General features: G+C 42.8%; 1 protein-coding gene across 1 annotated transcript; it reads right to left on the bottom strand.

Moving 5' to 3' along the window:
* Positions 1-259: 259 nt before the first annotated feature.
* Positions 260-8,000, bottom strand: LOC124015069 (zinc finger protein 32-like). The gene is made up of 2 exons (XM_046329986.1): positions 7,771-8,000; positions 260-1,551 (listed from the first exon to the last, which is right to left on the bottom strand). Exons 1-2 carry the CDS (start codon positions 7,925-7,927, stop codon positions 533-535), a joined length of 1,176 nt encoding a protein of 391 aa, XP_046185942.1. The 5' UTR covers positions 7,928-8,000; the 3' UTR covers positions 260-532.
* Positions 8,001-17,181: the final 9,181 nt, after the last annotated feature.

The raw sequence follows: 17,181 nt of genomic DNA, 5'->3' as shown, positions 1-17,181 counted from the left end.
CCCAAACAACTACCTCTTTCCCAACTGTATTTAATTAATTTATTTATTTTGCTCCTTTGCACCCCATTATTTTTATTTCTACTTTGCACATTCTTCCATTGCAAATCTACCATTCCAGTGTTTTACTTGCTATATTGTAATTACTTTGCCACCATGGCCTTTTTTTGCCTTTACCTCCCTTATCTCACCTCATTTGCTCACATCGTATATAGACTTGTTTATACTGTATTATTGACTGTATGTTTGTTTTACTCCATGTGTAACTCTGTGTCGTTGTATGTGTCGAACTGATTTGCCTTATCTTGGCCAGGTCGCAATTGTAAATGAGAACTTGTTCTCAACTTGCCTACCTGGTTAAATAAAGGTGAAATAAAATACAATTTACAAAAGTAAATTCATGACATCTATTTGTCTGAAATCCAGAGAATGAATGATCAAGAGTTTCCAAAGCGTGTTGTCCATCTTCTGACAAGATGTCTTTGTCCTAATTCGTTTCCTCTGTGTTTTCATTCTGTTTTCTTTACTTGTTTCTTTATTTGTGGACGTTCTCTCCTGTGTGAGTCAGTATGTGCAAGTTCAGGTTCCCCTTCCGATTAAAGCTTTTCCCACAGTCACCACAGCTAAATGGTTTCTCTCCGGTGTGAGTCAGTACATGCCTCCTTAGGTCCCCCTTCTGAATGAAGCTTTTCCCACAGTCACCACAGCTAAATGGTTTCTCTCCTGTGTGAGTCCTTATATGTTCAGTTAGGTGTCCCTTCTGATTGAAACTCTTACCACAGTCTCCACAGCTAAATGGTTTCTCTCCTGTGTGAATCCTCGTATGTCTGGACAGATCTCCTTTGAGTTTGAAGGTCTTTCCACAAAAGGGGCAGGTGGAGGGTTTCTCCACGTGACAGAGTCTGACATGGGCCTTCAATTTACAGGTGGAGTTGTACCGTTTTTTGCAGAGGCAGCATTCACTGGGTCTCTTCTTGGCGAGAGTCACATGCCCCTGCAGGCCAGCATTCAGAGCAAACGTTTCACCACAGTCATAGCAGCAGTGAGTTTTTCTAGACGTGGTGCTGGGTTTGGAACAGTGTTCCCCCATTGATGGGATGGGATCCAATGGTGGGCTGCTGTCAAGTCCTACTGGGTCACTGCTTACAGCTGAGCTGTGACTGTAGGCATTGTTTTGATTATCTGGAGTGTCACAGGGAATGTCAAGACTCTTCAGGTGGGTAACAGTGACAAACGGTATGAGATCCACTGATTTAGAGGCACTCTCTCTGTTCTCCACCGTCTGGGTTTGGGGGAGAGTCAAGGAATGAAGAGGGTTCACCTGATCACAATCACTTTTCAAATAAAGATGAGGTAATTTGAACTCTATGATGTCAGCCTCCTGCCCTTGAAGCTGCTCTTCCTCCTGACTGGGCCTGAGTTCCTCATGTTCCTGTTTAATCTGTGTGGGCTCTGGGTCCTCCTGCCCCAGACTGGGGCTCCACTCCTGCTCAAAGTGTTGCTGCTCACAGGGAATATTCTCTTCAGAAACAGCGAGAGAGAGCTGCAAGGAGTCTGAAGGGAAGGTGCAGAGGTTATTTGTATACCACAGAATTAAATAGAACTGAATGATACAACTGAATGATACATCTCTATGATATATCGATCTACAGCCTTTAGACATACCTGAGTGCACATACCACGCAATATGCTATTTCAATAAGTTTTTCATGACAGACAACTTTTAAATCATGCACAGTAAAAAAATACATACAAAACTGTTCTATAAAGGCTCGCTAATGCTAAAGCAGGCCATTGGATTCCAGGTGGCGCAGGCCATTGGATTCCAGGTGGCGCCTAGTGTTTGGGTGAGTAGCTGCCGGAAGGGTTGTGGAATCCAATGGGCTGGTTTAGCATTAGCAAGCAGCATTTCAATCTTCTAATTACATCATTATCAGCGACACCTTCCATCACTGGATTGAGGTACATTTTTCAAGCAATATCCCTGATTTGTCACTGCAGTGCAAACATGGGCAAGCTGTGTTTCGACTTGAAGGAGAAGATACTCGAGTTTTAACTAGATATTTATACTGCCCTATAAAGGCAAAGAGGACTAACAACGCAAACAGTGAAACTGAGAAAAATGCCTGGAGTTTTATTTTGCTACCCAGCCAAATATGGTGTATGTAGATACAGTACCTTAATTAAGTATTCACACCCCTTGACTTTTTACACATTTTATGTTACAGCCTTAATTGTAAATGGATTAAATAAATAAGAATTTCACCCATCTACACACAATAACCCATAATGACAAAGTGAAAACATGTTTAGACATTATTTATTAAAAATGAAATCTCATTTCGATAAGTATTCACACCCGAGTCAATACTTTGTAGAAGCTCTTTTGGCAGTGATTACAGCTTTGAGTCGTCTTGGGTATATCAGCTTTGGATTTGTGCATTTGCTCCCATTCTTCCTTGCAGATAGTATCAAGCTCTGTTAAATTAGATATGGAGTGGCAGTGAACAGCAATCGTCAAGTCTTTCCACAGAATTTCAATGGGATTCAAGTTCGAGCTTTGGCTGGGCCACTCAATGACTTTTACATTTTTATTCTGAATCCATTACAGAAATGCTTTGGCTGTATGCTTTGGGTCATTGTCCTATTGGAATGTAAATAATGGCCCCCAGTCAAAGGTTGTTTGTACTCTGAAGCATATTCTCATCTAGGATTTGCCTGTTTTTGGCTTTATTCACTGTTCCCTCTATCCTCACCAGACTATTTCACTGAAAAGCACCCCCAAAGCATGATGCTGCCATCACCATGCCTCACAGTAGGGTTGGTGTTAGACAGGTGATGATCTGTGCCTGGTTTCCTCCAGACATAGTGCTTTGCATTCAGGCCAAAGAGTAACAATTTTGCCTGATCAGACCACAGAATCTTTTGCCTTATGCTCTCAGGAGTGGCTTCCTTCTGGCCACTCTCTCATAAAGCCCAGATTGGTGAAGTGCAATAGAGACTGTTGTCCTTCTTGCAGGTTCTCCCATCTCTGCCAAGGAACTCTGTAGTTCTATCAGGGTGATTACTGGCATCTTGGTCACATCTCTGACCAAGGTCCTTCTTGTCCAGTTTGGTCAGATGGCCAGCTCTAGGCAGAGTCTGGGTAGTTCCATATTTTTTCAATTTCCCAATGGAGACCACTATGCGCTTGGAAACTTTCAACACCCTAGAAATGGTTTTATACCCTTCCCCAGCTATATGCCTCATCACATCTCAGAACTCTACAGACAGTTCCTTGGACTTCATGGTAGTTTCTGCTCTGACATACACTGTCAACTGTGGTACCTTGTATAGACAGGTGTTTCTTTCTTAATCACGTCCAAACAATGTAATTGGCCACAGGTGCACTCCAATCAAGCTGTAGTTGTAGCAAGAATGATCAGAGGAAATTGGATGCACCTGAGCTCAAAATTACAGCGTCATCATAAAGGGGTGTGCATACTTAAGTAAATGAGAAATTTCAGTATTTCATTTTCAATACATTTGCAAAAATGTGTAAAAACATGTTTTCACTTTATCATTATGTGGTATTGTGTGTAGATGGGTGAGAATATATCAATACTCTCCGAAGGCACTGTATGTTTGGGGCAAATCGATCACATCACCGAGTACCACTCTTCACACATTATTTTCAAGGATGGTGGTGGCTGCATCATGTTATGGATATGCTCTTCTTCGGTAAGGACTAGGGAGTTTTTTTAACAATAAAAATAAATGAAGAGCTGAGCACAGGCAAAATCCTAGAGGAAAACCTGCTTCAGTCTGCCTTCTAAAGACAAAGACAAATTCACTTTTCAGCAGGACAATAACCTAAAACTCAAGGCCAAATATACACTGGAGTTGCTTACCAAGTTAACATTGAATGTTCCTGAGTGGCCGAGTTAGTTTTGACTTTTAAAAAAAATCAATGACAAGACTTGAAAATGGCCATCTAGCGATGATCAACAACCAACTTAAGAGGTTGAGGAGTTTAAAAAAAATGTGCAAATAATATTGTACAATCCAGGTGTGTTTACCTAAAAAAGACTTGGCTGTAATCGCTGCCAAAGGTGATTCTAACATGTATTAACTCAGGGGGTCGAATACTTATCTAATGAAGATATATTAGTTGTATTTGTTATCTTTAAAAAATATGTTTGAATTTTTCATCCACTATAGATCTTTGAAAAATTACAATTAAATGAATTTTAATCCCAATTTGTAACAAGAAAATTTGGAAAACATCAAGGGGTGTGAATACTTTTAAGGCAATGTAAGTGGAAATGCATTGATGATCTTATTATAAATTCATTTTTCTGCATATCAACCCTGACCACTGATCTGACCCCTATGCTGATACTGCACTCTGCCTTTTGTATGACCTTAAACAACTGTATGAGTAACGCAAAAAGGAAGGTGCAGTATCTACAATCTAAATGTGTTGAACCAACTTTCTTGTTGCTTTTCTTTTTGATGGAAAGAGTATGAGAGTTCTTACGAAACTCAGCAAAAAAAGAAATGTCCTCTCACTGTCAACTGCGTTTATTTTCAGCAAACTTAACATGTGTAAATATTTGTATGAACCTAAAAAGATTCAACAACAGACTGAACAAGTTCCACAGACATGTGATTATCAGAAATGGAATGTGTTGCTGAACAAAGGGGGGGGGGTCAAAATCAAAACTAACAGCTGCATTAAGTACTGTAGTGCACCTCCTCCTCATGGACTTCACCAGACTTGCCAAATCTTGCTGTGAGATGTCATCCCACTCTTCCACCAAGGCACCTGCAAGTTCCCAGACATTTCTGGGGGGAATTGCCATAGCCCTCACCCTCCAATCCAACAGGTCCCATACGTGCTCAATGGGATTGAGATCCGGGCTTTTCGCTGGCCATGGCAGAACACTGACATTCCTGTCTTGGAGGAAATAATGCACAGAATGAGCAGTATGACCCTCCAGTAGTGTCATGCTGGAGGGTCATGTCAGAATGAGCCTGCAGGAAGGGTATCACATGAGGGAGGAGGATGTCTTCCCTGCAACGCACAGCGTTGAGATTGCCTGCAATGACAACAAGCTCAGTCCGATGATGCTGTGACACACCGCCCCAGACCACGACAGACCATCCACTTCCAAATCAATCCCGCACCAGAGTACAGGCCTCGGTGTAAGGCTGATTCCTTCGACGATAAACGCAAATCATTCCATCACCCCTGGTGAGACAAAACCGCGACTCATCAGTGAAGAGCACCTTTTGCCAGTCCTGCCTGGTCCAGCAACGGTGGATTTGTGCCCATAAGCGACATTGTTGCCGGTGATGGTTGATGAGGACCTGCCTTACAACAGGCCTACAAGCCCTCAGTCCAGCCTCTCTCAGCCTATGGCGGACAGTTTGAGCACTGATGGGAGGGATTGTGCTTTCCTGGTGTAACTCGGGCAGTTGTTGCCATCCTGTACCTGTCCCGCAGGTGTGATGTTCGGATGCACCGATCCTGTGCAGGTGTTGTTACACATGGTCTGCCACTGCGAGGACGATCAGCTATCCGTGCTGTCTCCCTGTAGCGCTGTCTTACATGTCTCACAGTACGGACATTGCAATTTATTGCCCTGGCCACATCTGCAGTCCTCATGCCTCCTTGCAGCATGCCTAAGGCACATTCACACAGATGTGCAGGGACCCTGGGCATCTTTCTTTTGGTGTTTTTCAGAGTCAGTAGAAAGGCCTCTTTAGTGTCCTACGTTTTCATAACTGTGACCTTAATTGCCTACCCTCTGTAAGCTGTTAGTATATTAACGTCCTTCCACAGGTGCATGTTCATTAAATGTTTATGGTTCATTGAACAAGCATGCGAAACCATGTTTAAACCCTTTACAATGAAGATCTGTGAAATTACTTGGATTTTTACAAATTATCTTTGAAAGACAGGGTCCTGAAAAAGGGGCGTTTCTTTTTTTGCTGAGTTTACATTCCAACTGTATTTAACAGCTTTATGTAGTTATGTTTTCACGTTTTGAATGTTGTATTTAAGTAACCCTCAAGACATTTTTCACCTTAAGAAATATTTAATCACAGAGAATGTTTTCTTAAATATTTCACATTGCATAACTATCTTTAGAACTCTTGTCATTTGCTTTATCTTTGCTAGCTTTTACATATTTTGTTTTATCTTCCTCATCATTTATGGGTGTTTGCAGTTCTATCGTAATTGATGCGCAGGACTGTGGTACGTTTATTCTGGCGATAACTGGATCACTGCCAGTATTATGGTGTGCCTGATTATGATCAGGATGGCCTGAACTCGGAACCCGGTAGAATAGCAAGGCAAACCACAGTAACTGCAGTAGGGATGTTAATTAAAAATTGACCATTAGTCACTGAAAATACATTTGATCTGTTAATTTGCATAATTCCGTGGAATTAAATTGGTGTCCGAATTTAACAAAATCGGTCTTAAAACAGACAGTGTCTTGGGCGACGGGGAATTGTTATTTAGCCGAAAATATTAATGTACAGTGAGTTAGCGTTAAAAAGTATCTTTCTTATGTTGTAAGTCGCTCTGGATAAGAGCGTCTGCTAAATGACTTAAATGTAAATGTAATGTCAACTAATGGCTGTCAGTGAGCCGAGAGCGGAGACTCTAAGCAGGCTACAGGGAGCAGTGGGCGAGAGGTGCAAAACGTTTCACAGCCTCTCTCACGTTCTACTGGTTTTTATATCAACTTTCTTTCGTTGTCAAGATGCCAAAGTCACAATCCTAGTCATAGTAACAACCCTTCCTCGTTGTTGCACATTTACATTTCCCTCTAAATTTTGAATGAAAATGTTATTCTCGGTCACATGAATCTGTTCTTATCAGGTGCGTCTTTTAGAAGAGTGTTTTCCCGCAAATTGCATTTTGGCAAATGTTTGAAAAGTATGCATTCCATTCTCTGCTCCATTACAGTAGTTGCATGTTCAATAATATGAGAGGATAGGCTTGCTATTGTCGCATGTTTTCTAAGCTCTTAATGAAAAATGTCCGTTCCTTTACTTGGATTTTGTAGTTCATAATCGAAGTAAAAAACAAGGCAAATAGCAGTAAGTGAAGTTACTGCACTCTGAACCAATAGTGTGCGATTGCGGAGCACAATTCGTAACTTTTACAGTCAGAGGCATATAACAAGAATTACAATTGCAAATGTGTTGAATGTGTCCTTCGCTAACAAGTATGCGTTTAAAACAGCTTTTTATCCCGGGTCTCTAATTTTCCGCCTGTAGAAGTGAGAGTTTACATTGTAATTTACTCTCGGGTGACTGTTTGGTCTAGAATGGCACAGGCGGAAAATGGGAGACCGTATATACACTGTTTTAAAACGGAACAGCACATTCAACACGTCTAATAGTAAGGATTGTTCGTAGATACACTAAATATGCTTATTGACTGGAAACCTTTATGGTGAATCCGAATAGTTTAGATTTGGTTTATCAAGGACGCCTGGCTATGGAAGCGTCCGCAACGAGCTGTCTGTAAACAATGGCGTTGCAGGAACGAAGCAAGATTCCACCCCTCTCTGAACAACTAACGTTCGTTATTGTAAATTGGAAACTCCTGTTTCTCTTAAACAGAAAATAATTTTTACCAACACTTTGTAACAAGATAAAAACATACTACAAAGCTTGATTTGTGTCTCAACAAAATGTTGACCAAAAGTGTAATTACTGCTGTTTGCAATTTTAAGGCAGAATAGATCGAAATGATACGAGCTATTTTACATGGTTTTATGTCCGGTGTTATCCGCAGTAGTCTCCGTAGACGATAATTCTCCTCCTGGTACTCCGCTACCGTTTTCTCAACCGCTCCGAAAATCTCCACAGCAGCCGCCTTTAAACGTTCATTTAAAAACACATGCAACAACTGTAATTTAGACATTTTCAGATAGTCAGCTAGTTTTCGCTTCGTTCACAAGGAAAGAATGGTTGCCACAAACAAAACAAACCCGCTCCCCGTTTTACTTCCGTATTGTCTTCTTCTGTTTATATCAGTGGGTTTTGAACCCATAAAAACATCACAGCCCCCCCATGTGGATGGAGTTTCACTACAGACCAGTGATGGAAATAGATAACTTAATGTGGGGAAGTTTTAATTAGTAAAAGCGTGGTCTTGGGATGATCATTTCTTGCATGAACTGAAAGACAACACATTGTAATACAGGCGACTCCTGACAACTGGAGTCAGGGCGGCAGTGTAACCAAAAGGTTACAAGTTCAAATCCCCGAGCTGACAAGGTACAAATCTGTTGTTCTGAACAGGCAGAACAACTGTTCCTGGGCTGTCATTGAAAATAAGAAATAGTTCTTAACTTACTTGCCTAGTTAGGTCAAATAAATAACTGCAATGGCTTGGGACTGAATGCTATGACCTTGCAATTATTTATTTTTGCAATTATTTTTCAAACTCACCTGTTTTGTATTCTAGGGACTTTAGTGAGTAGACTGGAACATGGTTTTATGGACATACAATCAATATTTGTTCCATATAGTGTCCAGGGGCCATACACAAATCTATTTGACCACTGTAAAAATCCAGCAACAGTTGCTATGACCTAGCTATTTGTTCAATTTACATGTGTTGTTTTCTAGGGACTCCAAGGTGTAGATTGCACCATGTTTTTTTTGGAGACACAATCAACATTTATTTTTCTGTACAGTGCAATATTTGTACCACATAGTGTCCATTAAGCTATTTGACCACAGTAAAAGTCCAGAAACACTTGCTATGATCTAGCTTGGTTTTTGTTCAAACTCACCTATCAAGCCACCAAGAGGATTGTGACGTAGTGTGAGAGAGGTGGCAGGAAGCCTCTCAGCCTGCCTTGGTTTGTTTTGTACTACCGCTTTGGCATGCCTTTTTGTCTTTTTTCCCTTTTTGTTTTTATTTATGTTTTGCCACCATCTGAACAAATAATAATCTGCTTGGACTGGCCTAACATGGGAGTCCTGACTGAGCTATCCCTGGACCTAAGGTAAGGTTGCTGGCTCCCAGGTACATACTGTACATTCATCACCTAGTCGCATACACTTTTACCCCTAGATATAACGAGTGGAGCCACATCATCAGTCGGCTGGATATTGGTTTCGTAACATCACAGGCACTTTTCAAACAGGAAGCAGTGAATATGAACTCTGTGATATCCGCCTCCAGCCATTGAAGCAGGAGTTCCTCCTGTTCCTCTTGAATATCTGTGGGCTCTGGGTCAAAAGACAGAGTGAGGTGATCAGCTGTGGAGTCTGTTTGGAGCAGTTAGTGGAGCTGCTGTTATAAAACAGGTTACATTTGGACTCGGCAAGGACACCGACAGAGAAGATATGTGCTCTTTTCTGTTTATTTAACACATGCAGAGACGGCAGAGACCAGAACTAAGAGCTGGAAAATTGTGATAGAAAGCAGGGGATCAGTGCAGTGGAGCTACCAGTAGAGTTGACTCAGCTGCCTCCATGCGCAGGGCTGCAGAGCTAGATATTCGTATGTCTGTCTGCTCCCCACTCACTTCCTGTGTGTGCGCCATTTATGAAAAGTCTGCGCATGTACAATAATATTGAGATTGGTACCTGTCCTAAAACTGTGCAGGCATGAATCCGCATTAAAAAACGCGCCTGGAAAATGTCTTCCCTTCACCTTTAATGGTGTCAATAAAGCACTTTATTTGCTGTAAAATTAGGAACTATTCATAATTTGGCTAAGGCAGTTTCTAAAAGAAAGCACAATGGTAAGTTTGATCACATTTCTGTAGAGGTGAGCAGAAGGTTTTAATGTTTTGCAGTGACTTTATATAAAACATGCTGTTTACAGCAAACGCCTCTATGCATTCGGCAAGATTTATTGTATATTCAAAATCATTTAAAAGTAGGCGAAACGCTACAGCACACACTTCTATGCAAAAGACAAATTGTTTTTCAATATTTAGTTAATCAAGAGATTATTGGGTTGTATAAAGTAGGAAGTTTACATACACCTAAGCCAAATACTGACAATTCCTGACATTTAATCCAAGTAAAAAATCCCTGTCTTAGGTCAGTTAGGATCACCACTTTATTTTAAGAATGTGAAATGTCAGAATAATACTAGATAATTATTTATTTAATATTTTATTCCTTTCATCACATTCCCAGTGGGTCAGATATTTACATATACTCAATTAATATTTGGTAGCATTGCCTTTATACTGTCAGACAGCCTTCCACAAGCTTCCCACAATACGTTTTGGCCCATTCCTCCTGACAGAGCTGGTGTAACTGAGGTTTGTAGGCCTCCTTGCTCACACACATACTTTCTGTCACGTTCTGACCTTAGTTCTTTTGTTATGTCGTTGTTTTAGTATGGTCAGGGTGTGAGTTGGGTGGGTTGTCTATGTTCCTTTTTCTATGTGGTGTTTTTATGTTTGGCCTGGTATGGTTCTCAATCAGAGGCAGGTGTCGTTAGTTGTCTCTGATTGAGAATCATACTTAGGTAGCCTTTTCCCACCTGTGTGGTGTGGGTGATTATTTTCTGATTTTTCAGCAACATACAGGACTGTTCGTTTGTCATTTTATTTGTTTTGTTCAGTGTTCAATTACTTTATTAAAAACAATATGAACACTTATCACGCTGCGCATTGGTCCTCACCTTCCATCACAGACGGTCGTTACACTTTCAGTTCTGTCCACAAATTTTATATGGGATTGAGGTCAGGGCCTTGTGATGGCCACTCCAATACCTTGACTTTGTTGTCCTTAAGCCATTTTGCCACAACTTTGGAAGTATGCTTGGGGTCATTGTCCATTTGGAAGACACATTTGCGACCAAGCTTAAAGTTCTTGATTGATGTCTTGAGATGCTGCTTCAATATATCCACATAATTTTCTGCCTCATGATGCCATCTATTTTGTGAAGTGCACCAGTCCCTCCTGCAGCAAAGCACCCCCACAACATGATGCTGTCACCCCCGTGCCTCACGGTTTGGATGGTGTTCTTCGGCTTGCAAGCATCCCCCTTTTTTCCTCCAAACATAACGATGGTCATTATAGCCAAACAGTTCTATTTTTGTTTCATCAGACCAGAGGACATTTCTCCAAAAAGTACGATCTTTGTCCCCAGGTGCACTTGCAAACTGTAGTCTGGATTTTTTTTATGGCGGTTTTAGACCAGTAGCTTCTTCCTTGCTGAGTGGCATTTCAGGTTATGTCGATAGAGGACTCGTTTTACTGTGGATATAGATACTTTTGTACCTGTTTCCTCCAGCATCTTCACAAGGTCCTTTGCTGTTGTTCTGGGATTGATTTGCACTTTTCGCACCAAAGTACGTTCATCTCTAGGAGACAGAACACGTCTCCTTCCTGAGCTGTATGACGGCTGTGTGGTCCCATGGTGTTTATACTTGCATACTATTGTTTGTACAGATGAATGTGGTACCTTCAGTCGTTTGGAAATTGCTCCCAAGGATGAACTAGACTTGTGGAGGTCTAAAAGTTTTTTTTCTGAGGTTTTGGCTGATTTCTTTTCATTTTCCCAAGATGTCAAGCAGAGGCACTGAGTTTGATGGTAGGCCTTGACATACATCCACAGGTACACCTCCAATTGACTCAAATTATGTCAATTAGCCTACCAGAAGCTTCTAAAGCCATGACATCATGTTCTGGAATTTTCCAGGCTGTTTAAAGGTACAGTCAACTCAGTGTATGTAAACTTCTGACCCACTGAAATTGTGATACAGTGAATAGCAAGTAAAACAAACTGTCAGTAAAGAATTGTTGGAAAAATGACTTGTGTCATGCACAAAGTAGATGTCCTAACCAACTTGCTAAAACTGTAGTTTGTTAACAAGAAATGTATGGAGTGGTGGAAAAACAAGTTTTATTGACTCCAACCTAAGTGTATGTAAACTTCTGACTTCAACTGTATGTCCTGTCTTGCTTTACTCTCTGAGACTAAATAGGCAATGGTGTCACTCTCCTATTGCACAGCAATACTGTAGCCTACAGGCTACTATAAAATATTTAACATAAGCTACCACCCCGCATACCACTGCTGGCTTGCTTCTGAAGCTCAGCAGGGTTGGTCCTGGTCAGTTCCTGGATGGGAGACCCAGATGCTGCTGGAAGTGGTGTTGGAGGGACAGTTGGCTCATTCATCCCCCTCCTCTCCCCTGTAACTATTCCCCAGGTCGTTTCTGGAAATGAGAACGTGTTCTCAGTCAACTTACCTGGTAAAATAACAGATAAATAAATAAAACATTTACTGTGTTGGCAGAATGCTTTAATCTTTTGCAGTAATTTAGGCTGTATCTAGGAAAGAACTGTGTATATTTCTGAAAGAGATAACAATGGCAAATTGTTGTGGAACTGTCAGCAGAATATTTGAATTCAACAATGTTTTCCCCGGTGCTTAATTCGAGTCGGATCCGGTACCTCTCTTGGCATGCATTTTTTTCTTGCACTTTTGGCAATGTACAAATTTGAATTAAAGCGATCAAAGTTCATTCGAGTTGCCTATTCCTTAACTCTCCTGACCCCTCCAAAAAAACCTAATGTGAAAAAATAGATTATCATAGTTGATTTGGGTTGGGCCAGCTTGGGTTTATGGTTGGAACACTTTCTATTGTCTCTCTCCCTCAGCTCTGATAGACATGACTCTGCAATTCTCACCTCTCCAGCGTTGCACTTCATTTTATTTCCTTAGAGATTCATAGCCCTGCGAAGGGGGTTCTGGAGGAGCTGCAGCACCCCTGAATGTTTTTAAATAAGTTGTCCAAAGGTATAGAATTACAGCTGTCCAGAAAGAAATGAAATCATTCTGAACATCCTACTACACCACGAGGCCTATAATGTAGCCTCAGAGGATCAAAAGTTTATTTTAAAAAATGAGCCTAGCCGTGGATTGATTGTGGGTAGTCCAATAACAAGACAGCCTACAGTCGGGAATGCAAATCCCAAATTATAGAAAAAGGAACATAGACTGCCCACCTCAACTCACGCCCTGACCATACTAACACAAAGACAAAACAAAGGAACTAAGGTCAGAACGTGACACTGGGTAGCAGTCTTTCTCATGAACGTTCCATTCTTGCCACTGCTGTCATTTGCCAAAGACAGTGGCCTTTGGCAATCTCAATGTTCAATATGCATAGCGCGGGAAGTAGGGGTGCAGAAAAAAAACGAATGAAATAAAAAATTATGAAATATAATTAGTCCTTTATTACTCCGGTATGAGCGGAGAAAAATACTCATCAGACCAAAATTCCCCCTCAATCCCAGCTTCAGTTGCATGGCATTAAGGACTCAAAAGAAACACGAAATTGTCAGATGCCGTCATTCCTCACACATATGATGATCATCCTGATTTGCTTAAATTTAAAGAATTTTATAATCATTTCCATTATATTATGGAATCCAGACAGTTTCCTAAAGTAGCCTTTCTGAATGGACATAAAGAATATTAGGTCATTGTCACGCCCTGGCCATAGAGAGGCTTTTTATTCTCTATTTTGGTTAGGCCAGGGTGTGACTAGGGTGGGCATCTATGTCCTTTTTTCTATGTTTTGTATTTTTATGTCTTGGCCTGGTATGGTTCTCAATCAGGGACAGCTGTCTATCGTTGTCTCTGATTGAGAACCATACTTAGGTACCCTTTTCCCCCACCTGTTTTGTGGGAAGTTAACTTTGTCTTTGTTCAGGGCACATAGCCCAAAGTTTCACGGTTTGGTTTTGTTCTTTATTTTGTCTGCGTCATTTTTAAATAAAGAAAATGTACGTTTACCATGCTGCACCATGGTCCAGTCCTTCAGCCAGCCGTGACACTAATTACACACACACACACACACACACACACACACACACACACACACACACACACACACACACACACACACACACACACACACACACACACACACACACACACACACACACACACACACACACACACACACACACAAACCCAAACCATAAAAGGACAGCTGGTGCACAATATCTTATTTCTATATTTTATTTAAAAAATTTGACCCCCTTTTTCTCCCCAATTTCGTGGTATCCAATTGTTAGTAGCTACTATCATGTCTCATCGCTACAACTCCCGTATGGGCTCGGGAGAGACGAAGGTTGAAAGTCATGCGTCCTCCGATATCCAACCAACTGCTTCTTAACACAGCACGCATCCAACCCGAAAGCCAGCCGCACCAATGTGTCGGAGGAAACACTGTGCACCTGGCAACCTTGGTTAGCACGCACTGCACCCGGCCCGCCACAGGAGTCGCTGGTGCGCGATGAGACAAGAATATCCCACTGCACCCGGCCAAGCCCTCCCTAACCCGGACGACACTATGCCAATTGTGCATCGCCCCACGGACCTCCCGGTCGCAGCCGGTTACGACAGAGCCTGGGTGCGAACACAGAGTCTCTGGTGACACAGCTGGTGCCGGGGGCACGATATCTAACGAAGTCTTGAGGTTTTGCTCGCCTGAGTTAGTGTGGTCTACAGCTAATCATGAGATACTCTATCTAACCATGGTTTTTTATCTGTATTTTTAGTAGTTGTCTACATACCTCCCCAGACTGAGGCGGGCACTAAAACCGCACTCAATGAGCTGTATTCCACCATAAGCAAACACGAAAATGCTCACCCAGAGGCGACGTTCCTAGTGGCCGGGGAATTTAATGCAAGGAAACTTAAATTGGTCTTACCAAATTTCTATCAGCAAAAAAAAAAATCTCTGGACCACTTTTACCCCACACACAGAGATGCATACAAAGCTCTCCGTTACCCTCCATTTGGCAAATCTGACCATCATTCTATCCTCCTGATTCCTGCTTACAAGCAAAAATTTAAGTAGGGAGTGGTCAGATAAAGCAGATGAAAAGCTACAAGACTGTTTTGCTAGCACAGACTGGAATATATTCCGGGATTCTTCCAATGGCATTGAGGAATACACCACATCAGTCATTGGCTTCATCAATAAGTGCATCGATGACATCATCCCCAGTGTTACCGTACATACATACCCCAAACAGAAGCAAACAGGCAACATCCACACTGAGCTAAAGGCTAGAGCTGCCGCTTTCAAAAAGAGAGGGACTCTAACCCGGAAGCTTATAAGAAATCCCGCTATGCCCTCCGACAAACAATCAAACAGGCAAAGCGCCAATACAGAACTAAGATCTAATCGTACTACACCAGCTCTGATGCTCGTCAGATTACAGACTACAAAGAACCATTACAGAGTACAAAGGGAAGCACAGCCGAGAGCTGCCCAGTGACACGAGCCTACCAGACGAGCTAAACTACTTCTATGCTCGTTTCGAGGCAAATAACACTGAAGCATGCATTACATTTACATTTACATTTAAGTCATTTAGCAGACGCTCTTATCCAGAGCGACTTACAAATTGGTGCATTCACCTTATGACATCCAGTGGAACAGCCACTTTACAATAGTGCATCTAAATATTTTAAGGGGGGGGGGGGTGAGAAGGATTACTTTATCCTATCCTAAGTATTCCTTAAAGAGGTGGGGTTTCAGGTGTCTCCGGAAGGTGGTGATTGACTCCGCTGTCCTGGAGTCGTGAGGGAGTTTGTTCCACCATTGGGGAGCCAGAGCAGCGAACAGTTTTGACTGGGCTGAGCGGGAACTGTACTTCCTCAGTGGTAGGGAGGCGAGCAGGCCAGAGGTGGATGAACGCAGTGCCCTTATTTGGGTGTAGGGCCTGATCAGAGCCTGGAGGTATTGAGGTGCCGTTCCCCTCACAGCTCCGTAGGCAAGCACCATGGTCTTGTAGCGGATGCGAGCTTCAACTGGAAGCCAGTGGAGAGAGCGGAGGAGCGGGGTGACGTGAGAGAACTTGGGAAGGTTGAACACTAGATGGGCTGCAGCGTTCTGGTGAGTTGTAGGGGTTTAATGGCACAGGCAGGGAGCCCAGCCAACAGCGAGTTGCAGTAATCCAGACGGGAGATGACAAGTGCCTGGATTAGGACCTGCGCCACTTCCTGTGTGAGGCAGGGTCGTACTCTGCGGATGTTGTAGAGCATGAACCTACAGGAACGGGCCACCGCCTTGATGTTAGTTGAGAACGACAGGGTGTTGTCCAGGATCACGCCAAGGTTCTTAGCGCTCTGGGAGGAGGACACAATGGAGTTGTCAACCGTGATGGCGAGATCATGGAACGGGCAGTCCTTCCCCAGGAGGAAGAGCAGCTCCGTCTTGCCGAAGTTCAGCTTGAGGTGGTGATCCGTCATCCACACTGATATGTCTGCCCGACATGCAGAGATGCGATTCGCCACCTGGTCATCAGAAGGGGGAAATGAGAAGATTAATTGTGTGTCGTCTGCATAGCAATGATAGGAGAGACCATGTGAGGTTATGACAGAGCCAAGTGACTTGGTGTATAGCGAGAATAGGAGAGGGCCTAGAACAGAGCCCTGGGGGACACCAGTGGTGAGAGCGCGTGGTGAGGAGACAGATTCTCGCCACGCCACCTGGTAGGAGCGACCTGTCAGGTAGGACGCAATCCAAGCGTGGGCCGCGCCGGAGATGCCCAACTCGGAGAGGGTGGAGAGGAGGATCTGATGGTTCACAGTATCGAAGGCAGCCGATAGGTCTAGAAGGATGAGAGCAGAGGAGAGAGAGTTAGCTTTAGCGGTGCGGAGCGCCTCCGTGATACAGAGAAGAGCAGTCTCAGTTGAATGACTAGTCTTGAAACCTGACTGATTTGGATCAAGAAGGTCATTCTGAGAGAGATAGCGGGAGAGCTGACCAAGGACGGCACGTTCAAGAGTTTTGGAGAGAAAAGAAAGAAGGGATACTGGTCTGTAGTTGTTAACATCGGAGGGATCGAGTGTAGGTTTTTTCAGAAGGGGTGCAACTCTTGCTCTCTTGAAGACGGAAGGGACGTAGCCAGCGTGCATGAGAGCACCAGCTGTTCCGGAAGACTGGGTGAACACACTCTCCGCAGCCGATATGAGTAAGACCTTTAAATAGGTCAACATTCACAAGGCCGCAGGGCCAGACAGATTACCAGGATGTGTACTGCGAGCATATGCTGACCAACTGTCAATTGTCTTCACTGACATTTTCAACCTCTCCCTGTCCGAGTCTGTAATACCAACATGTTTAAAGCAAACCACCATTGTCCGTGTGCCCAAGCCACCATTGTCCC

The sequence above is a fragment of the Oncorhynchus gorbuscha genome, linkage group LG26 (genome assembly GCF_021184085.1).
Source record: "Oncorhynchus gorbuscha isolate QuinsamMale2020 ecotype Even-year linkage group LG26, OgorEven_v1.0, whole genome shotgun sequence".
Lineage (NCBI taxonomy): Eukaryota > Metazoa > Chordata > Actinopteri > Salmoniformes > Salmonidae > Oncorhynchus > Oncorhynchus gorbuscha.
This window is presented reverse-complemented; position numbering and strand designations above follow the sequence as displayed.

Bases quoted from the DNA above. Each gene is read 5' to 3' on its own strand.
- LOC124015069 (XM_046329986.1), bottom strand. From the start codon at position 7,927: ATGTCTAAATTACAGTTGTTGCATGTGTTTTTAAATGAACGTTTAAAG. The intron at 1,552-7,770 runs GTAAAATAGCTC...CCTTCCCTTCAG, and splicing joins AACACCGGACATAAAACCAT to ACTCCTTGCAGCTCTCTCTC.